Source organism: Peromyscus leucopus, chromosome 14 (genome assembly GCF_004664715.2).
Source record: "Peromyscus leucopus breed LL Stock chromosome 14, UCI_PerLeu_2.1, whole genome shotgun sequence".
In the NCBI taxonomy this organism is placed as follows: Eukaryota; Metazoa; Chordata; class Mammalia; order Rodentia; family Cricetidae; genus Peromyscus; species Peromyscus leucopus.
The window spans coordinates 67,993,468-68,004,465 of record NC_051075.1 but is presented as its reverse complement, the minus strand read 5'-3'; the positions used below and the strand labels follow the sequence as shown (position 1 = coordinate 68,004,465).

The following is a 10,998-nucleotide window of genomic DNA, read 5'->3' as shown; positions in this document are numbered from 1 at the left end:
CGGTTGCTGTTTCTAAAGACTGGAATACAATCGTTTCAAGCATCTAGAGGGAGCTCATGGACTATTATGTAGATGAGATTATTAATCGGTATGGCACACTGGTGTGTAGATTATTTTAAAGCAGTGGTTCTCACGTTTCCTAATGTTGTGACCTTTAAATACAGTTCCTCATGCTGTGGTGGCCCCAATCATATTATTTTGTTGCTGCTTACTAACTGTAATTTTGCTACTGCTATGAATCATAATGTAAATATCTGATATGCAGGATATCTACTATGTAACCCTGAAGGGATTGTGACCAACAGGTTGAGAACCTCTGCTTTAAACGGACTTGGAGATCAGCCAGAAAAGGCTGAACACTGAATAATTCCTTATCTGCCTTAATTCTTAACCCATCAAAGAAGAAACTTTTGCTGGGGGGGGGGGGGGACTGGAATAAAGCACAACTAGCCAGAATTATAGTATTTGTCTTCCGGTTTATTATGACGGACATTATTTACAATCTGTGTCTTCTGGAGCCATTCACTTCTAAAATATTTTTATTCTAAATTGTCTAAATTGCTATACTCTGGTTCTCCCTCTCACACGCACCCCCCTCCCACGCACACACACACAAAAGTGCATTTTAGGGACTTGGAATCAGGCCCAACCAGGATTTGTGCTTCTCAGAATTTCAGAATAGCCAGCTTAGTTTAATAGCTACTTTAATATAGAACATCAGCTCTGACAATCGGCAGAGAAAGGAAGGTAACCGCTGTATTGTGAGGTAAGTGCTCAGAACGTTCCGTGCCACGCAATGACCAACGCGCCAAGTGGACTCGCCAGACCAGTGCGTGGCCCACCGCAGCTCAAACGGTTTTTTCCCCCCAGCAGCTTCTCAATTTCAGGCCTGGGGAGGAGGCCAGAAGCCGGGGCCCCGGGACCGACTGCTCAGGCCCTGCCGGCAAACGGCGGGAGAAAACACACAAGGACAAGGGTGAGTTATGGGATCAGAGTCCAACACCCAGACGGGCTCGCAGGCCGCCAACCGACTCCACACCCCTTCCAGGGGCTGATGACGAACTCAGGGTGCGACGGACGCACACGCAGCCCGCGCTCGCACGACAGTACGTGCAGGGCAGCGCGAGAGAGTCCCGGTCCGACACCGGCGCGACTCGCGTCCCGCCTCCTCCGCTCCGCCACCCCCGCAGCTCCGGGTCCGCCTCGGTGCGAGGCCGCCGCCGCAGCCAGGCTGCTGGCCCCGGCCCTGTCTCTTTAAGTGGTGGGGCCTGCGGGCCGCCCCTGCCGCTGCTGCCTAGGTGGCCCCGCGCGCCGCTTTTGAGGGGCGAGTCAAGATGGCGGCGGCTTTGGCTCTGTGAGGAAGACGGAAGAGGCGGTGGGTTGGGGAAGGCGACTTCTAAGAAGAGTTAGGGGGTTGTCGGGTCGCCAGGGACGTTCAGAGTCTCCCGGGTAGCGCTAGCTCGTCGGCCTCGGATGCTTTAAGCGCGAGGAGCGGAGCGGAGGCTCCGGCTGCAGCGGCAGGGCCGGGTACAAGGGAGGAAAACATGGCGGCGGCGGCGGCCTGAGGAGGCGGCGGCGGCGGCGGCGCGGGAAGCGGCTCTGCGGAGGTCATGGCGGAGGCGGGAGCAGGGCTGTGAACCGAGCTGCCCCTTGTTGGAACGGCGGCCCGGTCGGCTGGGCAGAGCTGCGCGTTCCCGTCGGGGCTGCTGGGCGGCCGCGCTCCCCCGGCCTGGACAATAGCGCCGAGGAGCGGGCGGCGAGAGGCGGCGGCGGCGGCGGCGGGGGCCCTGGGCTCGGACCCGGGAGCGGGCCATGCGAGCGGCGGCGCGGCTCCGGGGCGGCCAGCGGCGGCACTGAGGTCCCGGAGTTTCCCGTTCGCGGCCGCCCGCCTTTCCTGGACACCGTCCCCGGGCCACTCGGGCGGGGCGCCCGGCCGGCACGATGACCGACACCCGACGGCGGGTGAAGGTCTACACGCTCAACGAGGACCGGCAGTGGGACGACCGGGGCACTGGCCATGTGTCCTCGGGCTACGTGGAGCGGCTGAAGGGCATGTCCCTGCTCGTCAGGGCCGAGAGCGACGGTAAGCAGACCCCGCCGGCTCCTGGGGAAACAGTGGCACTCGGCCTGGGAATGCGGGAGTCTAGGCGGGAACGCCATGGGTACCCAAGTCCCTGGAGCTCGCTGGAGAGCCTTCGGGCTGTTTCCTTACCGGGAACCCTGTGGTGGGGAGAGTTGGAGCAGAGCGGAGCACGCTGCGCTGTGCCGCCTTTTCGTGGGGAAAGGTCGGGGACCTGGGATCCGGAGCCTGGCGTGGGTTTTGCACCAGTGTGACCTTGAGAAAGGCACGGAACGAATACGAACTGCCCTTAGTTCACCCATCTGTAAAACAGACACAAGACCTTGCTTGGAGCTCATAAAGTTCATAGCTGTTGCACACTTGGGGAGAAAGTTCTGGACGTTTTCCACTACCTCTTTCTGATCTTAGGGGTCGGCGATGCTGGCAGCTCCACTAGAGAGAAAACTCTGCTTTGCTTTGTGAGGATACGTTGGACTTGTCCGGTGTTGCTTGTCTTTTTCATAAGAAAGGAAGTTTGTTATTGTTGTTTTGAGACAGGATTTTCTGTGTTGCTCCGGAACTAGCTCTGTAGACCAGGCTGTCCTCAAACTCACAGAGATCCACCTGCCTCTGCCTCCCAAGTGCTGGGATTAAAGTGCACCACCACGCTTGGCCAGGAAAGAAAGACTGTTTGTAATTCTGCTGTGGGAACTTCTGGACCTTTGGAACCTTGTTTGTTTTTGTTTTTTTTTTCCCCCCGAGACAGGGTTTCTCCATGTAGTTTTGTTGTCTGTCCTGGATCTCGCTCTGTAGACCAGGATGGCCTTGAACTCAACAAAGATCGCCTGGCTCTGCCTCCCGAGTGCTGGGATTAAAGGTGTGCGCCACCACTGCCCAGCCCTTTGGAACATTTTATTGCAAGATTTTCTGATTGATTAAGCGTGTGGTCCTCATTTGGTTCAACTTAACAGGTGGGGAGAAGTATTTTTAAAACTTGAATCTGCCCTCCTGCTTTCCCTTCAGGTCTATTGAAACAGTCTTCAGGGTCCAAAGACCAAGTTGTTCAAAGTTTCACGTTTTTTCCGTTTTGTTTTCGACAGGGTTTCTGTGTAGCCCTGGCTGTCCTGGAACTGTCTCTGTAGACCAGGCTGGCCTCAAATTCAGAGATCCTCCTGCCTCTGCCTCCCAAGTGCTGGGATTAAAGGTGTGTGCCACAACCACCCGGCTCTGTTTCTCATTTTAAATTATTAGTTTCTTCAGGGTTTGCCATTTTCCTTGGTTACATTCTGAATTTCACTTAATGAAAGAAAATATACATGTTGGGCAAAACTTTTCAAATTGTTTCTTTGGAGTATAAATATAGTAACCTTGTTGCATTAATCTGAGGGACTGGTCAGTTTAGTATGTTTGTAGTTGTTTCATATCTGAATTATTACAAATTTATTTCAAAGAAGGTTTTTATTCTTTGGACTATATCCAGAACTCATTACATGAAAAACAAGGACCTCCTGGTTGTAACTGAAGATTGTAGACACATTAATTTGAATTGGAAAATGGTAATTTGGAGTATAGTGCCCACAGGTTATCTTCATACAAATACCCCAAATAAGTTAACAGTGGTAAAAAGTTACCTCTACTGGCATTCTTAAAGTTTCTAACAGAGAGGCAGGCAGTTCTAGGTGACTTAGAGACCAGCCAGCGTCTACATAAAGTTCTAGGCCAGCCAGGGTTACATAGTGAGACTTGGTCTGAAAAAAAGTTTCTGATTACAGTGTGTCTGTTTTTCAGAGCTGGGTCTTTATTTGGCATTAAAATAAGTTGATTGATGCCGGTTTGTGGTGGCACACGCCTTTAATCCCAGCACTCAGGGAGGCAGAGCCAGGCAGATCTCTGTGAGTTCAAGGCCAGCCTAGTATATAGATTGAGTTCCAGGACAGGCTCCAAAGCTACAGAGAAACCCTGTCTCGACCCCCCTCTCCCCCCAAAAAAAATCCAGGGTCTTGAGCATGCTAGACTACCACTGAACTACCTCCAGCAAACACCCAGTTAGATTTTCAGTTTAACTCTGTGTAGGCTTTAGACCAATTCTTTGAATTTCTTCACCCCAATGTGTGTGTTTTATTTGATTATACAAAGACCCTTTTGTTGGTTTTTGGGAAATAGAGTCTCCTGTAGTACCAGGCTGGAATCAAACATGGTATGTTGCCAAAACTCTGGTAGTCCTGGTCCTCCTGTCTCTACTTCCCCAAATCCTGGGATTAAAGGTATACTACCTCATCCAACCTCTTTGTTTTGTTTTAGAGCCGTTCTCTGTAGCTGTTCTCTGTATCTCCTGCTTCAGATCCTCATGTTGGGATTACTGGCAATGAGCTACCACAGCAGCCAGTTTACAAAGACATTTTGAAAGGATCAGCATGAAGACTTAATGCCATACTGTGTTGGAGAATCTCTTTTCCTAACAAGGTTTTGTAAAAGTCTGGTGTTTCTATGCCCTTTTATATTTTTATCACTTAGGAAATAACCTCTAAGCCCCTTTCTTCTTTTGGAGTTTTGAAGTTCTAATTTATTAGAACAGGTAAAATGATTTTTATTTTTACCCAAGTGGGAAAAGAGCTAAACAAAATTAATGATCTGCCCATGTAAGTTATGTTATGAGGAAAGCTAATTCCAAAGAAAGAATTTAAGCTGAGTGTGATACCTTCCTTATTCCACCATTCAGGAAGCAAGGCAGGAGGATCTCAAATTCAGGGCCTACATAGTAAAACTTCCTCACTAAACAACAAAGAAAAAGTGGACTTTTAAAAATTGTGGGATACTTGTGAAGAAATCTATAGTTTTATTACAAGAGCTTTTTTTTCCCTTACAGATAAATTCCAAATAAGATCAGTAGTAGTAGAAGTTTATTGAGTACCTCCAATGTGCCAGGGCCTCTTTAAGCAATTCACTTGTGTTTACAGACATAATTCTTAAAACTGTTCTCAAATGTGGGTACTATAATTAGCCATGTTTTATAGATAATTTAGAGTGTAAGATAATAATTATAGGTTGGTGCAAGTTCAACCTAGGATGGTGGTCTGTATTTTAGTGAGAAATCTAGCCTACAGCTTAAAGCACTTATAGCTACTTATGATGAATGTGATCTCTTATACTGTGGTCTATTTGTGTGCTGTTTTATTCTTGGCCTCAGGGATTATTTCAAAGAAATTTTAGTTTTACTCTACAGATACTTTAATTTTGTTATAGGCAACATTTCATGTATCCTGGGCTGGACTTATATTTGCTATGTAGTGAGGATGACCTTCAGTTTCTGACCCTGCCTCCATTTCCTCGTGTTGAAGTTACAGTTATGTTCAGCCTTTATGCTTTATGTGGTGCTGGAGATCAAACCCTGGGCTTTCATGAGTGCTAGATAAGCACCAATTGAACCAAGGCCTCAGCCCTAGATAGTTTGATTTCATTGATTGATTGAGGTAGGATCCTACCTACTATGTAGCCCTGACTGCTTAAAATTATTGTGTCTGCTACAAGTTTGGATCATCCATTATTGTGTGCTTCTTTCTCTATCCTGTTACATGTAATTGAGAATTCTTTTTTTTTTTATGGTATTTTTTTCTTTAAGTTTTTTTCTTTAAGTTTTTTTGTATTTTGTTTATGTGGGTGTTTTGCCTGCATATAAGTATGTGTATCACATGTATACCTGGTTCCTTTGAAGGTCAAAAGGATTCCTAGGACCTGGAGTTAGACTTTGAGCTGCCATGTGGATTATGAAAACAAGAGCAACTAGTGGTCTTAACCATTGAACCATCTCTCTCTCTAGCCCAGAATTTCTTTTGTTTTGTTTTGTTTTGTTTTCAGACGGGGTCTCTTGTAGCGGAGACTGGCCTTGAGTACCTGTCCCTCTGCCTTCATTTCCCAAGGGCAAGGAAGGACTGCAGACATAGTGTCTGCTACCATGCCTGGCAAGTGGGAAGTGTTTGTGATCTTCCCTAAAGGGGCTCATTGTCCAGTAGAAAATTAAAGTTACAGATGGGTGTGGTGCTCACATTTATAATCCTAACACTTCCTTGTAATCTGAGTGGGAGGCTGAAGCAGGAATATCCCTACTTTTAGAGTATCTTAAGCTTCATGAGAGACCCTTTCTCAAAAAGAAGAAAAGGAAACTTAAAAAGTTATTGTGGAGCCGGGCAGTGGTGGTGCACGTCTTTAATCCCAGCACTCAGGAGGCAGAGCCAGGTGAATCTTTGTGAGTTCGAGTCCAGACTGGTCTACAAAGTGAGATCCAGGACAGGCTCTAAAGCTACACAGAGGAACGTGCATGCATGTGTGTGCTTATGGATGCCACAAAAGGTCAGAGGAGGGCATCAGCTCCTCTAGAACTGGAGTTACAAATGGATGCTGGGAATTGAACTCAGGTCCTCTGTGGAAAGCAGTAAGGGCCCTTAACTGCCAAGCCATCTCTCCAGCCCAAACATACCCTTTTCTTTAGTTACTAAAGATAAGTTACTTTTTTTTCCCCTCTCAGTTTTATGGTAGGTCTGTGTAAAGTTTTGTGTATCAGCAAACTTTTAGTGTTGTGCTTCATTTCCCTATTAACTTGCTGAAGGATAATGTCAACCTAGCCAGTTTTAGAATTGATAAAGTTGGATGTTGGCATTTCTCCATACAAAGGATGACTTCCTTACACATGCCAGGCAAATAAATGTTCTACACTGAGCTACACTATACTTAACTTTAAAAGATGGCCTCGCTGGGCGGTGGTAGCACACAGCTTTAATCCCAGCACTTGGGAGGCAGAGCCAGGCTGATCTACAGAGCAAGATCCAGGACAGGCACCAAAACTACACAGAGAAAGCCTGTCTTGGAACCCCGCTGCCCCCCCCCCCCAAAAAAGATGGCCTCTTCTCATAAAATCATATCCATGTTCTTATCCTGGGTTGCTTGGACAGCATCAACAATATTGTTTTGAGTGGTCATGGTGGTGCACTTTTGTAATCCCAGTACTTAGAGAGCTGAGACAGGAGAATGGCTCACAGTTTGAGACTTCCCTGGCCTTTACTGAGAATTGTCTCAACCCTTCCACCTCAGCCACCAAAAATGTTTTTCCCCTTCCTCCCTGGACTCAAGTGATTGATTCCTCTCCCTCAACCTTTACGTATCTGAACTACTTGGCTTCAAAAATAGGGTTCTTTTGTTCGGTTTCTACTTAAGGTTATTAGTATTACATTTGTAATGTGTGTGCTTGCACACGTGGGGGTCAGAAGGGTCTCCAAATATGTGGTTCCCTACTGAACTCAGGTCATTAGACTTGACAGCCAGCATAGCCATCTCACCAACGCTACTTTAAGTTTTATGAAGTATTTTTACACTTAAAAATAATTTTATCTCACCTTTAATCCCAGCACTCGGGAGGCAGACGCAGGCGGATATCTGTGAGTTCGAGGCCAGCCTAGTCTACAAAGTGAGTTCCAGGAAAGGCGCAAAACTACACAGAGAAAAACCCTGTCTTGAAAAACATATATATCATCTGAGTTGCTTGTGTAAAAGTTAAAACAGATTGGATTCTGTTAATTGAGGCATGAAGGAAAGGAGCTGTAGGGACATATTCAAGTTGCACTGCTCACTGACTTCTGAGACTTAAATTCAGTGCTCAGCCTCATGGTTGTAGAACTCTATCTTGGTTGTATAGTCTGTATCTACCTGCACTATAATTAGAAAAAGAGACATTTGTGGTGGGAAAAGTTTCCCTTCTGTTTTTTGTTTTCATTTGGGGCTGTTCTGGTAAGGGAAACAGGCATAGTATCTTGTGTGTTTTCATGGCTGTTCTCCTAAGTCAATATTAATATAGAATCTTAAAATGTACAGTAAGGGTTTGGGCTATATATTTATTTAGTTATCCAGAGTTCAGTGTCAGTACTTGGAGTACACTTTGAAGAGAAGTACATTTTTAAATTTGAGTACAACAGCTTTGTAGAAGACTTAAGAGTGAGTGGTGGATTAATCAAAACTTTTTTTTTTTTTTTTTTTTTTTTTTGATTTTTCGAGACAGGGTTTCTCTGTGTAGCTTTGCGCCTTTCCTGGAGCTCACTTAGTAGCCCAGGCTGGCCTCGAACTCACAGAGATCCGCCTGGCTCTGCCTCCCGAGTGCTGGGATTAAAGGCGTGCGCCACCACCGCCCGGCAAGGATTAATCAAAACTTTAATATCTGAATGTGATAACTTATGCAAGTTTGAGGACCATCAGCCAATGGTGGGAATAGTTGAAGGGATCTGAGTGTTTTAGGGCTGATCTAAATACTTTAATTTTGTTTTTATTTTTTTATTATGGGGAGGAAGAGTGTGGTACTCATGGAGGCTACACAAGGATGTTGGATAATCTGGAGGTAGAGTTACTAGCAATTGTGAGCTACCTGATGAAGGTGTTGGGAACCAAACTTGGATCATCTAAAGCAGTGGTTCTCAACCTTAATGCTGTGACCCTTTAATACAGTTCCTCATGTGTGGTGACCCCCAACCATAAAATTATTTTGTTGCTACTTCATAGCTGTAATTTTGCTACTGTTATGAATTGTAATGTAAATCTGATAAGCAGGATATGTGCATGTGGTCCCCAAAGAGGTCATGACCCACAGGTTGAGAACTGCTGATCTGGAAGAATAGTAAACAATGGGCTGGAGAGATAGGTTAAGAGTGCTGGTGGCTCTTTGAGAGGACCTGGAGAAGATTTCTAGTACCCACATGGTGGCTAACAACCATTGTAACTCCAGTTTCAGTGGATCTAGTGCGCTCTCCTGACCTCTGGGCACCAGGTGTATAGTGGTGGTGCACAGTGGGGGCAAAACACCCATACATATAAATTAAGAAAAAATTTTAAGACAGCAGGCACTCTGTGTGTGTGTGTGTGTGTGTGTGTGTGTGTGTGTGTGTGTGTGTACATTTTATTTTATTTAGACTGTATTTGAGATTTATTACTGAACATGATTTGGTAGGGGACAGGAGAGTACTGTGAAAGCCCTCAGGAATGCATGGCCTGCCACTTGTCCAGGGCACCAAGACTGGGGATGTATTTGACCCCACAGCCATCAGGAATGTGCCGCTTCTTAGCGGCCATGTCTTCAAGTTCATCGGCATTAAGCTTGGTGAAGTCCAACTTCTTTGAGATGTGGATCATCTGGCGGCTGGGAATCTGAACTGACCTCTCTGCAGAGCCTCGATCACGTCCTTATTCCGTAGCTTCATGCAACAGAACAGCAGACACTCTTAACCACTGAGCCTTTCTTTTCTCTGGCCTCCATGATAAACTTTTTTAATGTTAATAGCTTAAGTTTTTATGTGTATGGATGTTTTGCCAGTGTGCTTTTCTGTGCTGACACATGCAAACAGTGTCCTGAGAGGCCAAAAGAAGGCATTGGATCCCCTTGCACTGGTGTTGGAATGATTGATAGCCACCGTGTTTGTGCTGGTATTCAACCTGAGTCCTCTGGAAGAGCAGCCAGTGCTCTTAACCTTCCTGAGTGTTTTAAAACCAGAGTCTTTGTTGTATAGCCCAGGCTACCCTCAAGTCTATGTCCTTCTTCCTCAGTTTCCATATGATAGGTTTGTAGTCATGAGCCATACCACCTAGCCATTAACTCATTTTTGATGATGCTTTTCTTCCTGCTAGTGAATACTGAAAGTGTGATGCTGGTGAAAACAGTATTCTGGAAAAACTGTGTGGTGTTGAGGCAGTGAAGTGAGGGAGGAGCTATCTTTTAGTGTTCGTTGTGAAACTAAGACCAGGACCAAACCCAGCATTCACATCCACCTGAATCTAATTTATTGGTTGATGCTGAAGGTTGTACAAGAACACTCAAGTTTTCAGCTTAGCCCAACCTCTCCAGCACTGGGTTTCAACCCAGTACTGCCCTGTGCATGCATCTTAGACAGGTTCTCTTCTACTAACCTACAATATCCCTAGCCCAAGAACTCTCATGCTAAATCGATGTGAATCTCTGGTGAAGGGGTGTGAGTCCATATAAGTTTTCCAACTAAGAATATATACTAGAAGTGATGACAGTTTGCATGGAACGTTGACTAAGCAGTATCATGAACCTTGTGCTTGTAATATACAGCTGGATAACATTGTCAAAGCTCCACTTCCTGTTGCATGTGGTTGTCAGTTAAAAATCCAAGTTATTAAGTGCTGATTGTGCACTAGATATTGGGGATATTGGGGTTAGGCCATTCACATAAATTTTCAGTGAATACTCATAGCATTGTTTTTCCTAACCATAAGTTTTAATATTTTGATTCTTTGGATAGTTTTTCAATGAGTGTTTTCCCCCCTGTACTTAACAAGAAATGGGGGGGGGAATTTCTTTTCCTTTTTTCAGTACTGGCTTTTTGAGGTACTAGGAATTGAACTTGGGGCCTTGCACAACAATGACAAGCACTATATTATTGAGCTACACAAGAGCCTTTTTTGTTTACCTTCCCCCAGCCCAACATTTTAGTTATGTGTATGTGTGTGGATCTGTGCAGGTGAATTCTAGTGCCAGAGGAATCAGATCCCCTGAAGCTGGAAGTACAGGTAGCTATATGCTGGAAATCTAACCCTGCTCCTCTGTAGGAGCAGTGCATGTTCTTAACTACTGAGTCATCTCTCAGCCATTCTTTTGACTCTATATTTTGAAATGAGTTTCTCTCACTTGCTTATGTAGGCCTTGGATTTGCCCTCTTTCTGCCTTAGCTTCCAAGTAGCCTGTTGTCACCAAACGAGGCTCGAAAGGTTTTCTTAAATTCTATTATCAAATCTCTGCTATAAAAATACTGAACTAAAAGTGGTTAAAACTATGAACTTTAGAGCCAAACAGTCTTAGATCTTACCCTTACTTATCCTTATGTGGGTTTTTCAGTAGCCTGTTTTTTCAGTTTTGTCAGTTTTATCAGCACTGTCTGTTTTTT

At 45.5% G+C, this 10,998-nt stretch overlaps 1 protein-coding gene across 2 annotated transcripts in view; it reads left to right on the top strand.

Annotated features, from left to right (window-relative positions):
- The first annotated feature begins 1,092 nt into the window (after positions 1-1,092).
- The window catches only part of Ppp4r3a (protein phosphatase 4 regulatory subunit 3A), a 49,902-nt gene continuing 39,996 nt past the window's right edge, over positions 1,093-10,998 (top strand). For both annotated transcript variants that reach the window (XM_028886656.2, XM_028886655.2), the window contains exon 1: positions 1,093-2,083. In XM_028886656.2, the coding sequence (XP_028742489.1) occupies positions 1,942-2,083 (142 nt within the window). In that variant the 5' untranslated portion in view covers positions 1,093-1,941. The remainder of the gene's footprint in view (positions 2,084-10,998) is intronic.